Raw genomic sequence first — 24,559 nt, forward strand, 5'->3', positions numbered from 1 at the left:
GAGATAATACTCAGGATTCTAGTAAGAAGGCAGAGTGAGAAAGATAGAGACCATACACAGGTACAGAGAGAAACGTCCAGGCCATGCACTTCAGTGTCCTCTGTCAGGAGAAATCCCGGCCCAGGGGAGCCTAATTCTGGATGTCCTCGCTTATCTGAGTAAAGAACCATAATGGAAGGAAACAGATGTAACCACTAGCCTAAGGAATTTATCACTGAGGTAGGGCAACTAGAACCTGGACACTAATGCAGGAAGACAAACCAAACTTTAGCCACCAAGAGCCTGGCCTCAGGAATCAATCGATTTATTTATTCTTCCCTTTCTCCTTCACCTCATGGGGGTCAAAACAACTTGACTTTGATAATGCAATTTTCAAACCACTTACAAAGCAGGTAAATTGTGGTCTTTCTGATATGCTCTTAAAAGAGCAAGCTTCCCTCACCACCGCTTCCCCCCCCCCCCCCCCCCAGCTATTTTCAGCTACTCTCTCATCGGGAATAGCAAATACAACCACAAGCTTTTGAAGCAGTTTGAGTTTTAAAAGGGAAAGGCTTCCATCTACTGGATTCTTTGAGTAATAAGGACTATGATTCCACATTAGATTTTCTTTTGGTGATGGCAGTGCACAACCCAGCATGTCCACTTAGAAGTTTCATAATTCTCTTAAATTTCATTTTAAGACTCTATTTGTTAATGAACACATCCAGATTTTACAAAACCTCCCCCCTTTATGTTACACAAGGGAGTCAAAAGGAATACATAACACCTTTTCCCTTAAAAAATGCTATGAAACAGTAATATATCCAACAAAAAAGTTCTCTTAAGAAAATCTGCAATGAAGATAACTTTGATATGGAGTATCAAAATGATTGAAAGTAGTGGAATGTCTTATTTATACAAATAGTCACCTCACTTTTTTTCTTTTCTAAAAATTGCCATTTCACAAACTGACTCCATTAGAGCGACCCTAGTTTCAGTTCAGTTCATGTTACTTTTTTTTTCATGTTCTTTTTCATGTTTACTTTTTTCATGTTTTTTTAAAGACTTTTTGGAGGTTTGTTTATTTATTTTGAGAGAGAAAGAGTGTGCCTGCACACGAGTTAAGGAGGAGCAGAGAGACAAGGAGAGAGATAGAGAATCCCAAGCAGGCTCCACTTTGTCTGCCTAGAGTGCAGCGCAGGGCTCAATCTCACCTGGAGATCACGAACTGAGCTAAAATCAAGAGTTGGATGCTTAATCTACTAAGCCACCCAGGTGCCCAATGACATATCTTCGTGCCAAAATGTTGCATTACAAAAATAATAGCAGGGGTCCTTTTAGGGGGCATACACTAAACTACACTAGGGGGTAGTTCACAATTTGAGATAAGTCATGTGATAATTCCTTTTTTATAATCTTTTGCTGAGTCAATACAAAGAGGTAAAGATCTATCCCCTACCAAAGGTTGGATTTTTTTAAAAAAGAACATTAGAATTTAAGGCTTTTATTTAAAACAAACTTAGTACATGCAGCATAAGTTGTAGGTGTCTATGTCTTACTGAAGTCTCTTGAATTTGTAATCCTAATTCATGTATAAATCATACTGAGTATCTTTTATACTGAATGAAAATGAACTAGAAGTTCCAGGTTAATGTCTATGTATAACTATGTGTATGCATTAACTATTTGTCTGACAAATAAGACAAAATTTAAAAGTCCTGAGAAAAAAAAATTTTTTTACTTTAAACTCATAGATATCTGGGACACTATTATCTGTGGGTTTTCCACAGTCCCAAAAGACTTGGTTGAAGAAATAAAGCAGAGGAATGTTGATTTGTCTCCTAAAGTACAATAAATACCTAAATGTTCCCAGGTGAGTTCCCTAGGACTTTAAATTCCTTCCTTTACAAATTAGTGAATATATAATTCCACATCTAAAAAAAGTTTAAGTCTTGCTACAACAATTCATTAGGGTTGCCATGGACCTCATCTTGAATACTCTTAGCATCAGAACCTGGAATATACTAGATGTTAGAATCTACCCAGTTGAGATATGACCTTATATTTATACCTGAAGACTACCCTAAAATAGGATTTTTGAAGACTGTGAAATGGTTTGCTGAGAATAATAGATACTGTAGTTTATATTTAAGTATACATTAGCTTGATATGTATATTCAACAAATATTAAATGACAAACAATGATATGATGGTAATTCTCTTTAGTGAGGACCTGTTTTAGTCCCATAGCTTTCTCATTTTGAATTGTGTATGTTCTGTTCATTATCTTTTGTATGACCAACCTTTATCACATATCTATAGCCCATGCTAATTGACACCAATAACTTATTTTTTTTTTGCATTGGAAAATTTATTGCCATTGGAGAGACAGGCAGAAATCATCTTTTTCTTTGCACTTTCCCCTCTAACAAAATCAAGCCCAGACATTCGAAATTTAGCAATAAATAATCACTCTGTTATTTTAATCTGTGCATTAACCTTAAATTATTTAAGGGGGACTTTACAAATGAAACAAAAATGAGAAGTTATAGAATTAGTTGATCTGACTTGAATAGTTTATTCATTTACTTAACAAACATGTATTGACTTTTTAATACGTGCCAGGCATTCTTCTAGGTTCTGAGGATTGAGAAGTATATAAAATTGACAAAAATCCTTATCTTCATGGAGCTTACCTTATATTAGGAAGACATTAAATAAGATAAATAAATAGTATGTTTGATAATGATATAGCTAAGGAGATTAGTAGGTCATGAAAGGGGACTGGGCCCGACTAGCTGTGCCAGGTTAGATAGGGTAGTTAGGAAAGGCTTCATGGAGAGGAGTTAGTGATTTGACTATAATTGGCACTGTGGCCTGCTGGTGGAGAAGCTCAGAGGTCTTTGAGAACATAGTATGTTTTTAGCTGGGTTATCCTAACCCCTCCTTGTGACTATGTTCATATAAGCCCCATTATCTAGGAGTACCCTTAAACCTAAGTAGACTTCTCAAATTTCAGACCCACTGACCATTTTACCTCCAGTTTCCTGTCGAGGGAACTGTCGCAGGGAATCCCATCCCAATACACCACATTTAAATTAAACACCCATTTAAGAAGTTCACAGGGATAATAGCAGGAGGTTGCTCTAATACACATACTCAATGTTCAGATTAAGAATTGTTCATTTATCATAAATGTCACTGAAACCCCCTGGTTGACTACCTTATGAATGATCTGTGATGTGCAATTCCATGCTTCTTCTCTTGATTTAATGAGTAAGTGTATAATTAATATTTTATGTTAGGGAAAATGACTTCTTCCTGAATATCCTTCTAATAGGAAAAGCCTGAACTCTAGGAAACTTACCCAAACCATTATTTCTCCTCTGTTCAGGCGCCTTATCTGAAATAGTTTACATATGCATAAAAATTGCATTCTATTTTGTCTAAGTTAAACAAGGCAGAGGGCAGGTTGGCTGCAACAATTTCTTGTATTACAAAAGTATGTATTAAAACTTCTATATTATAAAGTCAAAAGTAAATTTCCCTAGGATTAACCATTAATCTGCACCATTTTATCATGGTGTTTCTGCTTTGGCTTGCATAATTAAGAAAACTATTCTCTGCACTTAAAATTTGATAACCTGTAGTTTTATATTTATATTTAAGGCCCAGGCTCAGGAAAATTTATCTTTCCTGTATAAAATTAAACCCTAAAAATAGTATTTCAGAGAACATATAATAGGTGGCTGGAAATATATAATGTCTGCTTAATAAATGATACCTAGATCTTTTAAACCAGAAAACAAAACCACATCAGCAGTTATTTTTTAAAAAGCCATCTAAATTTTATGTCTTTGGCCCTTCTTGGTAAAACAGTTGAGATTTTTATATTTATGTATAATGGCACATGTATCATATTGGCTAAGGACTAATAATTATATGTCCTAATGAAATAAACACCATATGTAAAATGTCAGGGAGATTCCTCTCCTTTTTTAAGAAAGACTTAAATTGAATTTTTGTTAACAAGGTTTGATAAAATCTTAACTATTTGTTAATGTTACTATTGACCATATCTAAGAGTAGAGACCTTGGTTATGAAGCTATGATTCAAAATTAACATAATATGCTTTAGTATAGGTAATATTATTTTATTTTTTTTTTCAATTTTTTATTTAAATTCTAGTTAGGTAACATACTGTAATACTGGTTTCAGGAGTAGAATTTAGTGATTCAGCAATTATATATAGCACCCAGTGCTCAACACAAGTGTCCTTAATACCCATCACTGATTTGGCCCATTGCCCCACCCACCTCATTCCATCAACCCTCAGTTCTCTATAGTTAAGAGTCTCTTGTGGTCTGCTTCCCTCTCTCTTCATTTTTCCCTTCCCTTTCATTGTTTTGTTCATTAAATTCCACATATGAGTGAAATCATATGGAATTTGTCTTTCTCTGACTGACATTTCATTTAGCATAATACACTGTAGCTCCATCCATGTTGTTGCAGTAGGCAAGATTTCATTCTTTTTGATAGCTGAGTAATACTCCATTGTGTGTGTGTTTATGTATGTGTATGTGTACATCACACATCATCAGTCGATGGACATTTGGGTTCTTTCCATAATTTGGCTGTTGCAGATAATGCTGCTATAAACATTGGGGTGCATATGCCCCTTCAGATCAGCATTTTTGTATCCTTTGGGTAACTACCTAGTAGTGCAATTGCTGGGTCGTTCAGTAGTTCCATTTTTAACTTTTTGAGGAACTTTCATACTGTTTTCCAGGGTGGCTGCACCAGTTTCGATTCACACCAACAGTGTAAGAGGGTTCTCCTTTTCTCCACATTCTCACCAACATCTGTTGTTTCCTGAGTTGTTAGTCATTCTGACAGGTGTAAGATGGTATCCAATTGTGGTTTTGATTTGTATTTCCCTGATGATGAGTGATGTTGAACATCTTTTCATGTGTCTGTGGTCATCTGGATGTCTTCTTTAGAAAAATGTCTATTCATGTCTTCTGCACATTTCTTAACTGGGTTTTTTTTGGGTGTTGAGTTTGATAAGCTCTTTATAGATTTTGGATACTAACCCTTTATCAGATAGGTCATTTGCAAATATCTTCTCCCATTCTGTAGGCTGACTTTTAGTTTTGTTATTTCCTTTGCTGTGCAGAAGCTTTTTATCTTGATGAAGTCCCAATAGTTGATTTTTGGTTCTGTTTCCCTTGCCTCTGAAGACATGTCTAGTAAGAAGTTGCCACAGCCAAGGTCAAAGAGGTTGTTGCCTGTGTTCTCCTCTAGGATTTTGATGGTTTCCGGTCTCACATTTAGGTCTTTCATCCATTTTTAATTTATTTGTGTGTATGGTATGAGAAAGTGATCCAGTTTCATTCCTATGCGTCTTTATTCCATTGGATATTCTTTCCTGCTTTGTTGAAGATCAGTTGACCATAGAGTTATGCATAGTGTTGATAATGTTAAAGAAATTCATATTTGGTTTATTGACATTGTCTAATATTTTCCCACATAGTTTCTTAGAAGGCTATTTGATTCTCATGTTGTATATCTAAAATTAAAAAAAAAAACACTAAAAAATTAAGTACCTAGCAACCATTTAAAATGTAAAAGCATGCTAATATGCTAATAATTACTGGATATGAATTAAGTCCAATAGTGTTTATGTTATGTGCAATACTGAAACAGGAAACACTGGTTTATCATCAAGCAGAAATCTGTAATTATACTATATAGTAACAATATAATTTTAACGTTCTTAAAAACTTGTGATGAAATCTGTAACACTACTTTGTAGAGTACTTCTTACCTCAGTAAACACTGAATACTGGGCAGGAAGGGAAAAAATGCAAGATTAAGGACTACATAAAAAATATGAAAGGGATTAAGATCATTGAGCCCCATGAAAATATTAATAAAGAATTATCTTAATGACTAATATCTGCAATAGCAAATATCCTAATATGTGACTAAAATCAGTTAAAATTGCTTTAAAATTGTTCCAATTCAGCAGCAGGAATGTAGTTAAACGTGAAATTTTTCTCATTTGTATCTAAATATTCAAAAAGTGGAATAATAAGATGGCAACTTGTCATTAGATTATGAAATTCTTAACTGAAAATAATAACTGAATAAAAGGCATTTATAATTTTTTGACATAAGAGTAGTTGAAATTCTTGAGCTCTCTGTGTGCCACAGTTACAACACGGCAACTTATTCACCAAGCCAATAATGGAGAGGGTCTGCTAGCAAGATGTAAGTAAGGAACTTATATTAATACAGTAGTGACATCCCCTCATCATTGTTATATTCTCTTCATTAGAAGCAAGTCACAGGTTGTGCCTATACTCAAGGAAAAAGAGCCCACACAGGGGCTTGAATACCAGGAAGTCAAGGTAATCAAGGCCATCTTAGAGTCTATTTGCCACAGAAAATTATACAGAAATGTTAAAAAAGTGAGTATTCCTTGGTAAGAGCTGAAGAAAAATACCCTTTTAATCAGAACATTCCTAAAAATGAAAACCAGGTGACATTTACTGTAATGCCCACCCAATTCACTCTCCATCTCATCTTACCCACACCTGATTACCATTTCAGCTCAATGACAACTTCCTCAAAGAAGCCTTCCCTGACCTGCCCTTCTCTAACCAGCAGAGAATCAATTCTATGCTTTTATACCCTGAACATCTCTCAAATACATTTTGACTTTACATTTGGTAATTTTCATTTGTGTTGGTTATTTGATTACTGATTAGGCTGTGAGGGAAGAAACCATTTATAGTTTTTGTTCAACATCCACATCAGCGAGCACAATATGTAACACAGAGAAACAACGAAAACAAGTTGAGTGAAAGAGCAGAATTATGGGCACTGACCAGGAAATCAAGAGACCTGGGTTCCAATATAAACTCTTATCAGCTGTGCTACCTCACACAGGTCCAATCAACTTTTTGAGCCTTACCTACGTTTTCCATCCATGAAAGGTCAGTTGTAACTCAAACAGTAATAATTTTTTTGCCGCAATTTTGTGATTTTATACAGTTGTTAATCAGTAAATTTCCACTGCTTTGAATTTTTTTTTCCATCAGTTTTCAGTAACTACTCCTCTGTCTTTTGACCACTGATTTTGAGGTTTTAACCTTCTGGCAACAAGTAAAGTCAGAGGATAGAAGAAATAACGTGAGAAGCCTAAACAGCATCTGCAAGATCATTTACATTTTAAAGAATACTGATATCCTTCAGAGTTTGTATTTGAATACCATAGCTATGATGTGATTCAGAATGCTTTGGTTTCCTCTAGACAAATCACACCCTCACCAGAAAACAAAAAACTACATTGCAAGCATGCAACAATGCAAGATGTTGGCATTCTGCCTTTCCCTTCAGCTGCCCAATCCTCTGTATGGACCCAGAGGCCTCGTTCAATTAGAAGGTAGTATAGACTTAGCCCAGTGACATCCTAAGAATAATACAAAGCTCTAAAAAAGAAGAGAGTCATGTTAGAATTGTCTGTATAACGGGGTACTAGATTATTATGTAGAAGGATATTTTAGCATCACAATAGCACAGCTGACACACTTGGCCTGTTTTCATCATTACTGAATGTTGCTCTTGTGTAGTAACTGCTGAGAAGTTCTCATGCCAACCAATGTTAAGTCTGGTTTGTGAACTGCATCTTATGTATGCAATAAATAAACTTTGTGTTGTTTTCCGTATCAAGTCTTTGACATGACTAGCGCTGGAAGAAGATAAATACTGCATGGGAAACCCAGGAGCAATATGTTACTCGACCATTCCCAACATCATAAGTCAAACTCATGCTTATTGAAATTTTTGTCATTGGCTGTTCCACAGTAATGGCACAGTGTCCCAGGGGGTGACTAATGGCTCTCCTTCAGCCTTTCCCAGCTCACTCATTTATAGTATGTTTAGGAAACAAGGGGGAAATCTGTTGACAATGGAGACTGAGTATACTTTTGCAATTTTTCTTTCAAAACATAAAATCAGTGTGTTCTCCTAGAACGTTTTTTTTTAATCTTAACTCATACTGTACTTAGTAGCGTATCATCTACACTGAAAGACCGTGATTATGGAATTTGTTTTTCTTGTGTGGCATATGTGTGACAATCACAGCAGTGCACAAATATGGATGGGGGAAGTGACTGGTGCAGAGACATGTGGCACTTCAGCTTCATTTTATTAGTAATTTGGGTTTACAAAAATGTTTGGGTAGAGACCTTGAATGGTGTCCATAGTAGTGCCATTCTGAGGAGTCTTAAGAGCAGTGCACGGTATACTTCTCACTGAAAGGGCATCTGGGCCAAAGTTAAGTTGTTGATTTCCCACTTTATTCGTCTAATATACAACAGAAATGCACACAGGCTTAGAGAATAACCAGCCTACTCTTCTATTAGGGAATGAAGTGCCCCTCAAAGTCCATATCCACCATAAAACAACGAACATAACAGGTAGCATTTAGTGAGCACTTACTATGTATCATGCACTATTTGTTTTACATGTTAACTCAGTGAATAAGCACACTAACACTCTGAAGTAGGTTCTATTATCATGCCCATTTAATAGAGGAAAGAACTGAGGCCTTGTGAGGTTGCTTATATTGCCCCAAATTACACATCTGGTAGGTAGCAGAACAGAAATCAAACTCAGGCAGTGTGAATCAGTCCTTAAGTGCACTGGTGTGTTCTTAATCTCCTTTAATCATATCTGCATATAATCAGGATTCCTTTCCTTTGTTGCATAAGTAGAAATATTTAATGCTATAGAAGTCATCCTACTGAGAAAAATTATATACCCTAGGTTTACATTCTGTTAAACTTGATAATCAAGAATTGACTATGTGTACTTAATATTGCCTTTAACACGTCCCGTAATATAATCTCAGATATCGTTTGCCATAATAAGATGGGATAATCAATTCACACTAGTTTTTCTGGGTCGCGTTAGGGTTTTTTTTTCCTTTTTTTCCCATAATTCAAAAACATAATTAGACTTCCTTATTGGCTCTGCAGACAAGAGTGCTGACTAAATACAAACTAGGAAAATGCACTTTAATAAATACTAATAATTATTAATGAGACCAAGTAGCACTTGGGAACCAAACTTTGCATAAACTCACTCTCCTCTCTCCTCTAACGTGTGTGTGTGTATACATGCATATGTATATGTGTATGTATACATGCATACTTTTATATGTATGTATACATGTATATACATGTGTGCATATGTATACACACATGTGTGTATATATGTATGTATATTTGAGCATCTTTTCATGGTCTGTTTATAATATATATATGCCAAAACATGTTTAATACATATAGTCATTTTAAGTCATGAAAGCAAATTATATAGAGCCATATTTCTTATACATACATATATGTGAGGCAGAGAAAGAATGAGATGGGAAGAACAGGAGAAAAGAGAGCATATGCCAGAGAGTAGTGCAATTAATACCTAAAGAATGTCCATTAATGCCAGATACTATTCTAGGAACTGAACATAAATACATCAACAAATATGTATAAGTATTTCATACCATTTTCTTGGTTTAATTAAAATCTTAAGATGGAAACTTCCTAATGGAAAAAAATTGAAAAGCATATAGAATTTTTCCCCACAAAGATTTTTCTCTAATGTCAGTTTATGTCCTGTGAATGACTAATGTATTGGTTTAGACATAGAAAACACAATAAAGCTGTGTTTCTCAAAATGTTTTCAATGGAGCATTGTCTCAAAATTTTGGAAAAGGATAAATAAGCTTGGGAAATATTATCCAGTTAGGATATTTTTAATACTCTTCATCATAAGAAAAGTTATGAGAAGTCCTGTAGTAAAGTTACCTGTGTTTAACTCATTGTTTTTATTAAAATATGACCAGATAATAAATGTGTAAGTACTGCATTTAATCTAATTTAAGCTGCCATCAATTTAAAGATCACCATTTTATTATATACCACTAATAAAAAGTTCCAATTAAACTATAGTGTAAAACCTCATCACTTAGAATTCTTGTGTCCCTTTTAAAGTGTTTCAAGACACAAACTAATTCAGACAGCTTTTTGATCATATCTCATTCTTGTACATACATAGAATTTTTTTTTTAAATAAGAAAAGTAAATTGATCAAGAAACTTCATATTTTGAGGTTGACTCGTTTGAATCACTTTTTGGGTCAGATTTGCTGGTATGTACGTGTTTTCCATCTACTCTGTTCTCAATGCCATCAAGATGATCGGTGATGTAGTATGTCTACAAACATTGTCATCCCTGGGATTTTCTTTCAAGTCCCTGCAACCATTTGGCAAATTTTCATTTTAGTACTTTCTTGATTTTTTTTTTAAGTATTCTCTAACACCCAACGTGGGCTTGAATTCACAACCCCGAGATCAAGTTGCATGTTCTACTGACTTAGCAAGCCAGGTACCCTGACACTTTCTTAGTTTTACTAGAAGTATCAAATGGAAGTTTTTCAGGCAATAGGGATGTATTTAAATGCCCATTGATTTAAATGCTCATTAATTAATTACTAAAATTGCAATTTGCTAGTTTACCACAAAGAGAAAAACAAGTTTGCACATGGTCAAGCCATGCCTACACTACAGTTGTCTTTTCTCAAATGTAAGATGCAAGGAGCAAATGTAAGATAACATTGATTATAAAATATATCACTATTTCAGGGATGATATAATAATATAGTATGTGTCAAGAACTGAAGACACAGTTATATCTAGCATTCTATGGAACTAGTGATGAATAATGTACAATTTGTGAAGCACTTTACAGAAATACATTGGTTAGTCAATTGCACACTGAAACTTTCCAGCTTGTATTTAATTGTCCTATCAGTAGAATAAATTCCACTTATATCATTACTGATCATTTGTCTCTGTAAATTCAAGTTTGTCCAGTATCCTGGATCACATTGATCTGTTGAGACGGGGAGAATTTTCCAAGTGGATCCTATTCTATACTTCAAGGAATGATAATTACCATGTTTTGTACCGCCATCTAGAGAGTATCTCTGTATAGATTTTTTCAAAGTTTCTCCAGTGTTTTGCTCCCATTACAGAATGGTTTGTAAGAGCATGGAGTTAAATATTAGATGGGTATGAGTGACTTCTAATCCTTTTCCTGCTATTTTCTAAGTAAGCTTGAGCAAGTTATTTACCTTTCATCCTTAAACCAAAGCCACCATAATAGAGAGTTATAGAGACTTAATGAGAAAGTATACAAAAAAGTGTTTATTTTGGAATTTTGAGAATGAAGTCCTTTAAATAATGCTGTTTGTATTTTTCTAATACTTCTGATATCGAACCAAACCATACTATGCCATCATTGGTTGGATGGATGGATGTTTGTCCTAAACCAAGAATGGTTTGAGATGTCTTCCTAAATTCTAAATTCATATGATACACTGGAGAGAATATAGAAAGCTACCTTATCAGCTATAAAGTTATCAGTGTTTGTAGGATAAAAACATATCAGTTGTTAAGGAAAAATACAACCTTTCCTGTTTCTAGATTCATAAAAGAAATTGCTACTGAGGCTTCTTATTAAAAACAAAGCAAACAATGTTATGTGATGAGATACTCAAGGACCTCAGCTTATCCATAATGCAGGGTTTTTTTGTTAATTTACCCTTAATGAAAACCAATACCATAAAGCAAATTCTCATTTAGATTTCAGAAGGGTCAAAATAATGTCATCTAAAAGCATAGCTGTACTGTACTGGCAGCATGGAACCTACTTGGGATTCTCTCTCTCCTCTCTCTTTACCCTTCCCCTGCTTGTGCACACACACACTCTCTCCCTCTTTCTCTCACAAAATAAATAGACTTAAAAAAATAAAATCCCAGCTCTATATTATACTAAGTTGATCCTAGATAAAATTTAGGTTACAAAAGTGGATAGCCTACAGATGGTTCAAGCAATAAGATATATTACAGAGCTCGTTAAGTGTCCTTAATTAAAGCAAACTGAAGGAAAGACAAGTGAATCATTTTAAAAAATATGTATACTATATGTACTAAGAAACAAAACCAGCAAAAGACAAAAGGAACATGGTTGGAGATACACTAAAATTAATTTCAGATGATTAAATGAAAAAAAATATGAAGTGAAAAATTTTAAGAATGTTAGAAGATATGGCTAGGCATTTTTTACATCTTAGGATAGTAAGGGCCTTTCTAAGCATAATATAAAGGGCAGAAAAGAAAGTTGTTTTTTTTTTGTACTGCAAAAATAAGCACTTGAAAATTTAAATATTTGCAAGAGATGTCCCCAGTATAGAGTAAAATCTTGGTTTGTGAGCATAATTCAGTCTGGAAGTATAGTTGTAATCCAAAGCATGTGTATAATCAAAGCAAATAATGGAAACTCACATGATTCGTTCCAAAACCCCAAAATATTCATATAAAAATGATTACAGTATTTAATACAAAATAATAAAGAAAATACAAAATATAAAGAAAAATAAACACATTAACCTGCACTTACCTTTGAAAACTTTCATGGCTGATGTGAGGGAGACGAGAGAGAGGAGGGTTATCATGTAGTATGACTTTCACTATCACTAATGGAATCATCACTATCTATTGGCTCAGTGGAATCTTTTTCTTTTCGTGCAACTTTAATAGGAACCTATCCGATGACACTTGCTTTTACTGCCTTTTGAGGATTTCACAGAAATGTGACATTGCAGTGTCATTAAAAAGATTCACTGTTCACACTGCTACAGCCTTATTTGGTTGGTGCTTTTCCACAAAATTTTGCACTGTTTCTCACATTTTACACATATACCTAACCTCATTTGAAGTGAACGATTCCTCTTTTTCTTCTTATAAAATCTTCTCCTCCTCTGCAGATGAGATGCAGACGAGGACTTCTTATGAAACCTTGCAATTTCGGCCACTCGCCTACCTCATTTGTATTTCTATATGATTCCCTTCTTAACTTCCAACGTAATTATCTCCTTCTTACCACCTTTCTTTTCAACCTTTTTCTGCATGAGGGACATTATATATGCTCGCACAGATGTTGACTACAGTACAGTATTAATAAGCTCTTGTCATATACTGGTAATATAACTAGCAATAAGGCAGCAGAGGAAAGGGTCTCTATCTGCAGGCAGTCTGACCTAGAGTGAAGCAAAGCATTCCTAAGCTACTCTTGCATGGAAAAGCAAAGGACTGTCCATGGGTGCTTTGAAGTGACAAAAAATACACTAGTGACAGTTGTGGGCACCTTCCAATGTTTTGAAAAATCAGATTTCTGCCAAACACTGTGGCCTGAGACTAAGCATTGGCATGAGGGATGATCACCCACAATCCCACAGTGAGTGAGAGAAAGAGAAGAACCACTGATTGGCTCAATTGTAATCGTGTGACATTCAGTGTTTATGAAGTGATGCAAGATACCACTCGTTTATCAAGTTAAAATTTATTAGAAACGTTTGCTCATCTTGCAGAATGCTTGCAGAACAAGTTACAGACTAATGTTTTACTGTACTTCACTTTTTTTGTGTGAGATTGTGCATGAGTGGGAGGAGGGACAGAGAGATGGAGGGAGGGAGAGAGAGAAAGAGAGAGAGAGAGGGAGAGGGAATCCCAAACAGGCTTCATACTGTCTGCATGGAGCCAGATGCAGGACTCAAACTCACAAAAGGTGAGATCATGACCTAAGCTGAAGTCAGACACTTAACTGACTGAGCCACCCGGACACCCCACCCCCCAAATATATTTATATCAGGGGTGCTTAAACATCAAAAAGTGAACACTTCTATGGAGATCTGAGAAAAGGGGAAGAATAGGCAATTCATAAAAGAAAAAATTAGCAAGGTTACCAGAAGAATTCTCACTAGTAATCAGTTTTATTTTTTTAATGTTTATTTTTGAGAGACCAAGAGAGACAGAGTGTGAGCAGGGGAGGGGGAGAGAGAGAGAGGGAGACACAGAATCTGAAGCAAGCTCTAGGCTCCAAGCTGTCAGCACAGAGCCCAACGGAGGAAGTGAGATCATGACCTGAGCGGAAGTTGGACACTTAACCCACTGAGCTACCCAGGTGCCCCTACTTTTAATTTTTTTGAGGAACCTCCATACTGTTTTCCATGGTAGCTGCAATAGTTTGTGTTCCCACCAAGAGTGCAAGAGGGTTCCTTTTTCTCCACATTGTCATCAACACTTGTAGTTTCTTCTGTTTTCGATTTTAGCCATCCTGACAAGTGTGAGGTGACATCTCGTTGTGATTTTGGTTTGCCTTTTTTAAAGGCAAACCAATAAATAAAATTGAATTATTTTTTAGTGTTGATTTCCATGTCTTTGTGTCATCTTTAATTTCATCAATGTTTTATAATTTTTAGAGCACAGGTCTTTCACCTCCTTTAAGTTTATTCCTAGGTATTTTATGATATTGGGTACAATTCTAATTGGGATCCTTTTATTAATTTTTCTGCTGCTTCATTATTAATGTACAGAAATGAAATACACTTCTGTATATTGATTTTGTATCTGCAACCTTATGAATTTATTTATCAGTTCTAGTAGTTTTTTTTCATGGAGTCTTTCTATATATATACTATCATGTCATCTGCAAATAGTGAAAGTTTTACTTCTTCCTTACAATTTGGATGGATTTTTATTTACTTTTCTTGTCTGATTGCTATGGCCAAGATTTCTAGTGCTATGTTGAATAAAAGTGGTTAGAGTGGGCATCCTTGTCTTGTTCCTCATCTTCAGGGAAAATCTGTTTTTCACTATTATGATGTTGGCTGTGGGTTTTTCACATATGGCAATGGCTCTCTTTGCCTGTTGTGGGCAGGGTTTGGTCCCTGTGTTATCAGTGGGCCAGTCTAGGGCTACTTTGGGTTTAAGTTAGGCATTTGCCAGAGATGCAGTAGCAGTGAATTGTAGGGTGCTCTTGCTATGTTGTTTCCTGGGAAGTATTTGTTGGTCCATGGGGCCTGCAGTCAGACCAGATTTCTGCCTCCAGCCCATTGCAGAGACTGCAGTTGTACTGGAGCATGTGGTTGTCTTCCTATCTCCCCAGGGCAGGAGTTACTTTGGAGTGATGCTGGCCCCTATTGGGGCTGCTTACAGATCTTTTGTTCTTGAAGAAGTCTCTCAAGGATCCCTGCCTCTCCAGCATAAGCTTTGAGATTAGTAAACAAATCTCCCTCTCATATACAACAGGCATTTTTCAACTTGTTACTTCTACGCTATAGCTCAACCTGCTGATTTTTAAAGTTATAATTAAACCCTCCTAATTGTAAGAACTTATGAAATTAGGCCCGTCTGGTTTTCAAAGCCAAATATTATGGGGATTGTCTTCCCTATGTGAGTTCCCTGTGGTTGGGGTGCCTGGTATGAAGGTCTGTTTCTTTCTCTTCCTGTGCCCATGGCATCCCTCCCTCTGGTGTACAGTCCCACGGGTCTATTTAGCTCCTGACCTCCTCCCCAGCCTTTCTAACCTCTTTGATGTGGCCTTTCTGTACATTTAGCTGTGGAGAGTCTGTTCTGCCAGTCTTCTCATTGTTTTCTGGGTTATTTATAGTCATGTAGGTGTTATCTAGTTGTATCTATGGGATGAGGTGAGCTTACCATACTCCTCTTCTGCCATCTTCCCCAGAAGTCACTAGTAATCAATTTTAAATAGTAATATAATACCATTTACCTTCACATTATTTAAAAAATGGTAAATTAAAGGATAAATTAAAATAGCCAGTGTTCTGGAAGGGAAATTAGCTTCCTACACTGTAAGAAGTTATGTAAATTTGAACCTTTCTGGAAAGCAGGTTAGTTTTATATATACATATACATATATATATATACACACACACAAACATACAAATATACACACACACACATATATATATGTCTTGAAATCACATAATTTATCAAAATACATTGCTTCTAAAAAATTATCCTAATGAAATAAAAGGCATGATAAAAATGTGCAAAGATGTTCATTGATTTTAAAGTCCAAAATTAGAAATAACTTGAATGTCCAAGTATAGGAAATGGATTAGGTTATTACTAATTCGTAAAATAGAATACCACAGAGGCATTAAAAACTAAGGTATAGAAGAGTTTAGTTGACCTGAAAAGTTATCATGACATACTGTTTTAGCAAAAAATTACATTGCAAGTTAATATTACATTATACATAGTACAGAATCATTTTTTGTAAGAAATGTATCTTACAGTTATACATAAATAGAAATCTAGAAAAATCAATACCATAAGGTAAATATAGCCATATTACAATTGATTTTTATTTTACTTTTCATATTTATTAATGTTTTAGAATTATCTGCAATGAATATATCTCAAATAACTATAAGAAGTTTTTTTTTTTTAATTTTTAAATGTTTTTGTATTATTTTTGACAGAGTGAGAGACAGAGTGTGAGCAGAGAAAGGGCAAAGAGAGAGATAGATACAGAATCTGAAGCAGGCTCCAGGCTCTGAGCTGTCAGCACAGAGACCGACATGGTGCTCAAACTCACAAACCACCAGATCATGTTGGGCGCTTAGCCCACTGAGCCACCCAGGTGCCCCTGTAAGAGGTTTTAAAAAGACCAATATATAAATTGTGTGCAAACTTTTCCTTACTGCTGGGGGATAAAAAACAAATTCATGCAAGTAGATCATGGTATTTTTTAAAAATCTGTTTAATGTTTATTCATTTTTTAAGAGAAAGAGAGACAGAGGGTGAGCGAGGAGGGGCAGAGAGTGAGGGAGACACAGATCCAAAGCAGGGTCCAGGCTCTGAGCTGTCAGAACAGACCCTGATATGGGTCTCGAACCCACGAATCACGAGATCATGACCTGAGCTGAAGTTAGACATTTAACCTACTGAACCATCCAGGTGCCCCTAGATCACTGGTATTTTTATTGGCTCCATATCTCCTTTGCATTTTCCATAGAATATGGAGAAGATGACTACATAATCTGGCTGTTCTAGTGTTCTAAACACTGCCTTGAACATCCTTACTTGGATTTTTTTTTTCCTACCATAGATTTTATAGTCCATTTGCCTTAACTGATACTAAATTGACCTTTATTTTTAAAGGCCATTGCAAAGATCCACTTTTCTTATTTCCCATATTCTCCTTGATCTGGGAGTAAGCAGTTGAAAATGAGGTTTTTATTACCAAATTGAACTGAAGTTTGAGGCAATTACCTAGAAAATGTAGCCTCAAGACCTGCCCAAACTATTGACTATGGAATCAGACAGACTTAAATAAATTGAGAAGTTGTCTTTTATTTGCAGCTTCTATGTGATATATCTCTCAGTAGAAGCTATAATCATTGCACAATTCATTATCTCATTTTTATTCCATTAAAATAAAATTGCAGTAATAATAGGAAATAATAAATTCAACAGATAATCACTATATATTATTAGCTGGCATGTGCCATCAGCCTGTTAATATAATTCTACCCAGTAACTTCCTAGTGAGTGGTTATGAGCCTGGGTAATTTGTGTGTATATCAAGAACAGATAAAAATTAAAATGGTGACTTAAAAGAATAGTTTTCAGTTAAAAAAATTTGAAATATAGTATTTAAATACTCTAGAATATGATAATCTCTAAGTGGCTTAAAAATGATTTTTAGGGGTGCCTGGGTGGCTCAGTTGGTTAAGCGACCAACTCTTGGTTTTGGCCTAGGTCATGATCTCACAGTTCCTGAGTTTAAGCCCCACATCTGGCTCTGTGCTGACAGCGCAGAGACTGTTTAGAATTCTCTCTCTCCCTCTCTCTCTGCTTCTCCCCTGCTTGTGTTCACTCTCTCTCTCAAAATAAGTAAATAAATATTTAAAAAATAATTTTTTATTATGAATACTTTTGAGGAGAAAGAAATGCAGATCTTCATCCATAAAGCTCCTGATAAAGTTTCAAAGTAAATAAGAAAATAAAAAAAGAAAAAAGAAAAGGTGATTTTCTATTAATAAGGAATTATGAAAGTATATTAAAAAATTGAGTTGAAACTATGTATAATGGTCTACTATAATATACAAGTATATTATTAATATGATATCATTGTACATAAAAAACACTGATTAGCTGCATAGTTTTAAGTGTGCTTAAGGAAAAAATAGATTTTTTTTTAAGTTTTTTTTCCTCTCCTTTAGTAGCAAAGGGAATGTGCTGTTTTTTATTTTTCTGTTTCACATTTGTTTTATTTAGTTATAATGACAATAAAAACATTTATATATATTTAAATTTATCTGTATTTTATTAACATTTTTCCATATTCTCATATAGACCTAATTGTTTCAATATATGTATTTTGATAATTAGATATACATACCATTGATCTACTTACATATTCCTGATTGAAGGAAATAACTTCCCCTTCTCTCCACATTAAGCTGTGCTGCAATATATATTCTTGCATATAAAACTCTAAGCTTTGGCCTATAGTCAGGCCATTCTGTCATCAGGTACCTTGATTATAGGGAACCAGAACTATAGGTTTATTAGCCATCTACTAAGGAAGGACTTAACTGATATTATTGATCTTCAATTTATTATCAATTTAAAAATTTAAAGCATGATTGCTCTACATATCTAAATTTAATAATACCTTGAAATAGATTTTAAAATGATGAACAAAGGACAGGTTATTAAAGGATAACAAAACTGTACTTGTTATTTACCTATTAATCACACTTCCAAATCATGAGTTGATAAAAATAATCTTTTTAACTTATTATGAAGCTTTATCTAATTGTCAGAGCTTTCCCAGTGTCTCTGCAAGTCTCACTGACTTACTTTAAAAACTTGAAATTTTTATAAGCTGCCTTTGAAAAAAATAATAGCATATTAAGATGAATTCTATTACAACATTCCTCCCTCACACTAGTGTATTTTTGTCATAACATGTATCACCTTCGAATGTATTACTGTTTATGTCTCTCTCCTCTAGAATGTAAACTCCATAGAGGAAGATATTTTTAATTTGTTTTGTTCATTGATATATCCCAAGTGTCTAGAAAATGTACCTTGTATATAGTTGGGACACAATAAATATCTGCAGACTTAATCTTGGCTTGGCCTCTGTTCTGTATTTTTGTCTTTTTTTCACTTTCTTTTTCTATCTACGTGTTTATTTCACTCCTGTATTTATGTCACTGTCTTAGGCATTCTCTATATGGTAGCCTCAGAAATTCCAGGCTTAAATCATCTTTACAGCTAGCAATTCCAGAGGAAATAGAACTTCAACTTCATAATAGTCCTAGAAAATTCTCAGAGTATATATTTTTATTAGGCTGGCTGGTTCATAGGTCCATTCCTGAGCCAATCATCATGATGGGTTATGTGTAAGATGGAAAAATGGAAAGCCTTGATTGTCTTGGGTGTTACTTGGATTTGGCCTGAACAACAACAGCATCGCCTGGGAGCCTATTAGATATGCAGATTCTCAGGCCTCATTCAGACCAACTGAATCAGAATCTGCATTTAAACAAGATTCCCTGGTGATATCCCTTTAGTTTATGTACCCAGTTGGAGCTGGAAAGATGGGAAGAGCGGTGTGGTTATCAATTCACACAAACTGAAAGGGAGAGAGGAGTGATTGCTCAAAGAGAATTTGAATGCCCTTATCAGAAGGCAGAATGGATGTCAGGCATGCAGAAACAAGAGATATCCATTAAAATATACAATATGTATTCAGTAATTATTATATACCAATAATGTATACTATGCTACATACTGTGCTCTTTTCATATATTACATAGTATTCACAACATCGCACGAGACATTATCAGATAGGATACCCTGGGCTTCAAGAGATTAAGTAATTTATACAAAATTTTTATTGGGGATATAATAGAGTTAATCTATAATATAATGTCAATTAGTTATAAGTACCCTGGAGAATGATTAAACAGAATAGAGGATAGAGCAATGATGCAGCATGATGGGAGGGAGGGATCCATTTAGGTAGGTAGGAAGGTCAAAATGACTCTGAGGAAGTGAAGTCTTAGCAGACACTTCAGTGTACTGAAGGACAACTCATGGAGGGTCCTGATTAATACCATACCAGACAGGAAAAAGGACAAGTAGAAGCTGTGAGTTGGGAAAGAACTTGGCATGTTTGAAGAAAAGGAAAGAATAATATAAAAAAGCCATTGTGGCTACAGTGAAGTGAATACAGATGGTTAGGTAATAGAGAGAATCAAGATTCATTTCATGAAGGATCTTAGGCAATGGCTGGGACATTGTCAATTATTCTTAGCACAATGAAAAAAAAAATCATTGGAAGCTTTGGGGCAGGATAGTGACATGACTTTATATTTCAATTATATTGTCCAGGGAGTAGGCAATAGTGAATAAAGGATAGATGGAGAATTGTAGATGCCCAGGGGACTATTTAGGAACCTGTTTCAATGCTGGTTCAGGCAAGAGATGAGAGATTGTGCAACCAGGATGGCAAAGGGGATTTTTGAGGGGCTGAGGACATATTTTGAGTGTAGAACAAATAGGAATTGCTAATGAGCTGAATATGTGTGTGTATGAGTTAAGGATAATTACTCTTATGTTTTTGCCCTGAGAAAATGGGTGGACATTTGTGGTAGTTGCTGAAAGGGGAACCCTGGAGATGAATGAAGCTGGAAAATCAAGAGGACTATTTTGGACATATCAAATTTGGGATGCCTATTTAGATCCCAGTGAAATTGCTAGGTAAACAATTGGATAAAGTACTTTAGAGAGGTTTGGGTTGTAGATAAGAGTTTGGGAAACAAGTGGAGAATGAGTAAGCAGAACAGAGGATAGAGCAATGACCCAGGATGATGGGGGGGGGGGGGATCAGTTCAAGCCATGGAACTGGATAATTCAGGCTCCACTTCACAGTCTCTCATTGACACAGGCTAATAAAGGCCTTACCATCTTGTAGCCATACCCACTGTGGTACAAGGCCTCCTTAGCCCCTGTGATAGATGAAAAAAGAGCCAGAGGGTGTCACACCTGGTCTTCTGTCTTTAGGACAAGAAGTGACATTTATCCCTTTCCCCTAATAGCTTATTGCCCAGGACTAGTCAATACCCTTGCCTAATAACTGCAAGGGCTGGAAATGTGGAAAAATACATGAATGTTGGGTGACCACTGCTGTCTCTCACGTATCACTTTTTTTAGGGCTCAATGAATAGTTGTTTTTATTTTTAGTTTTATTTTATTCCCAGTATAGTTAACATAGTGTTGTATTGGTTTCAGGTGTATATATAGTGATTCAACAATTCCAGACATCACCCAGTGCTCATCATGACAAACGTACTCCTTGATCCCCATCACCTATTTCACCCACTCCCCATTAATCTCCCTTCTGGTAACCATCAGTTTGTTCTCTATAGTTAAGAGTCTGTTTCTTGGTTTGTCTTTCTCTTTCTTTTTTTCTTTGCTCATTTGGTTTCTTAAATTCCACATATGAGATACATCATATGGTATTTGTTTTTCTCTGACTTATTTTGCCTAGCATTATACTCTCTAGCTCTATCCATGTCATTGCAAATGGCAGGATTTCATTCTGTTTCATGGCTGAATAATATTATATATTCTTCTCTATATATTCATCTATTGATGGACACTTGGCTGCTTTCATAATTTGGCTATTGGAAATAATGCCGCTATAAAAAAGAGGTGTATGTACCCTCCTAGTATTTTCATATTCTTTGGGTGGATACCCAGTAGTGTGATTAGTAGATTGTAAGGTAGTTCTATTTTTAATTTTTTGAGGAACCTCCATACTGTTTTCCACAATGGGTGCACCAGTTTGCATTCCCACCAACAGTGTAAGAGGGTTCCTTTTTCTCCCCATCCTTGCCAACACTTTTGTTTCTTGTGTTTTTGACACTTGCGATACCTCATTGTAATGTTGATTTGGATCTCCCTGATGATAAATGACGATGAACATCTTTTCATGTCTGTTGGTCATCTGCAGGCCTTTGGAGAACTCTGTTCATGTCTTATGCCTGTTTTTTAATTGGATTGTTTCTTGGCTATTGAGTTGTGTAAGTTCTTTATGTATTTTGGATACTGACCCTCATAGTATCTGATTTCTATGTGGGTAAAAACAGAGGGAAAAAGCCATCCACACCAAAATATTAACATAAGCCCATAGTATTTTGGTACATTTCTAACAGTAATTTAAAGTAATTATCTAGGACTAAGACAAACCCATGTTGTAGTGGCAATGCCAAGGGGTGGCTTAGAGGTGGTAAGGTGAGAAGGTTTTAGCTTCTTCTAATAGCATCTGTCATTTTCCACCAACCAAATCTTTGCCAAATCTGATGTGGGCAAGTAACATTTTCTCTTATGTAAAACATATGTAAATGGATCTTCAAACTCCTTTTTAATCAGAAAACTGCTCATAAATGCCTTCTAGGAAAGAGGTGCCTGGGTGGCTCAGTTGGTTAAGTATCCGACTTTGTCTAAGGCCATGATCTCGTGGTTCGTGAGTTTGAGCCCTGTGTGGGCTCTGTTCTGTCAGCCCAGAGCCTGGAGCCTTCTCTTGATTCTGTGTCTCCCTTTCTTTCTGTCCTCCCCCCACTCTATATATAGCATCTCTATATATGATTTTCAAGAGTGTTTATTAGGTCATTGCAATTCATGTAGCAGTTAATACAAAGAGAAATTCTTGTAGTGATCTGTTTTGTAAATGTTTTCCAGCCTCTTTTTTTAAGGGTTACACTCCAGATTGGAAGTTCTGAATAGAATTATTTTGAAAGCAAATATTTATCTGTTTTAAAAGCCCAAAGACCTTATTGTTTTCCATCCAAACACCAGCTAGAAAAATCAATATTGTCTTTTAAAAGGAAATGGTTTGGCTGCTTAAGCATCATCAGAATGCTTTCTAACAACACTAAGGCATTTAATTTTGGAAAAACAAAAATTCTGAAGAATGTTTGAAGAACACTGGGGGAAAGGGGAAAATAACAGGTAATGAACTTCAAGAGTGTTGCCTCTTGAATACAGTGACTCAAATAATGACATTAGTTACAGATATTTGGATGGTCAAAACAATTATTCATTATTTTATAGGATTGTTAGGTTTTGCTGCTTAATTGGGACAGTATATACCAAGTACTGGGCCCTTTGGGTGTGTGTGTGCATGCGCACACGTGCATACCCAAGTCTGGTTGCTTATTCATCTCAAAGGAAACAGGTTAAACAGAGACCTTTTCAAAGTAATCTAAGAAATGTAATCTTCTCATCATTATTTCATTCAAATCATTTTTAATGTTAATAGTAATGAACAAATAATACCACCATGATTTCTTTTTATGTAAAAATCAGTAGCATTGTTGGTTTTAATTCTCAGTTGGAAAGCATCTTTTATGACCATCAATGGAAATATTTGTTTTAATTTCATATATTATACTGTTACATGAAGTGAAATTAAGCATTTTTAATGTACATATGTGAGTATAAGTCATTTGTTTATGTTAACCTCTTATCTATTTACTAACTTATCCAAGAATTCAAGCTGGCTTACATTAATTAATAAAATAATACAGGAAAAAAAATAAAGAAAAAATCAGGTCTATGGCAGACTGAGATAGAGTAAAATTTCTAGAAGAGAGAAAGTTAGAACACACAAGTGTTCATTGTGAGGATCATATTTATATAAATTTATCATGAAATCTATGGTGGTGAGTAAAAGACACTAGGAAAATATGAGGATTGGAATTTTTAATAAAGAGAAGCAGCTACATTATCACACGGCTCAGTTAAGCTTTAATTATGAGATGCTAAATTAATACCAATTTACACTTATTTGATTAATTATTCAATCTAAGAAGTGTAAGTACTTGGTAATAAATATTTGCATTTGAAAAGCCATAACCAAAGGAAAATCTGTTTTTGATACCTATTTCATGTACTAATTTGTTGCTAGTAAGAAAATCAGTTTAGTAGCAGCTGCAAATGCACTTGAATTTGATGGAATTGTAATTATAGAGGGAGGAAAAAAAAACTGATAGCAAAGTAAACAGAGTGAAACAGTACTAAAACGAAAATAGAACTGATTTGCCTGTTTCTCTGAAAAATTCCAGGTGTTGTCAAAGTGGATTACGGAGATGTGTCAGCCAGAAAAACACTAAGAGAAAATCTGAAGTGTAAGCCCTTTTCTTGGTACCTTGAAAACATCTATCCGGACTCCCAGATCCCAAGACGTTATTACTCACTTGGTGAGGTATGAATTATTTATTTTGGTTAAGTTATAAATATATTTTGCAAATGGAGCAATTTCTAAGGAACTCAATGTTTTTTTATGTTATGAATAAAATGGTTTAAGCGTTTTTAAATAGATCTATTTTAAGTAAATTCTCAAGTCACTTATAGTCTCAAAGACTGTAAAGGTCTTTATCACTGAGATTTGCAAAAGTAAGGGATAGTTTAAGACTAGTATTTTCTTGTTTATTTACCAACAGGTCAGAAACTTTTTGGTCATATGGATCTTCCACTCTTATAATTTCTTGTGAACGCTGAGCTTTGGTTTAAGTGGATAAAATCTATATTTAATGTATTGAAACTAAACCTGA

At 35.1% G+C, this 24,559-nt stretch overlaps 1 protein-coding gene across 4 annotated transcripts in view; it reads left to right on the forward strand.

Annotated features, from left to right (window-relative positions):
• Positions 1-24,559, forward strand: part of GALNT13 (polypeptide N-acetylgalactosaminyltransferase 13) — a 565,714-nt gene that overhangs the window by 477,540 nt on the left and 63,615 nt on the right. For all 4 annotated transcript variants that reach the window (XM_053215090.1, XM_053215089.1, XM_027055741.2 and 1 more), the window contains exon 10: positions 24,071-24,210. In XM_053215090.1, coding sequence (XP_053071065.1) covers positions 24,071-24,210 — 140 coding nt within the window. The remainder of the gene's footprint in view (positions 1-24,070; positions 24,211-24,559) is intronic.

Source organism: Acinonyx jubatus, chromosome C1, assembly GCF_027475565.1.
Source record: "Acinonyx jubatus isolate Ajub_Pintada_27869175 chromosome C1, VMU_Ajub_asm_v1.0, whole genome shotgun sequence".
In the NCBI taxonomy this organism is placed as follows: Eukaryota; Metazoa; Chordata; class Mammalia; order Carnivora; family Felidae; genus Acinonyx; species Acinonyx jubatus.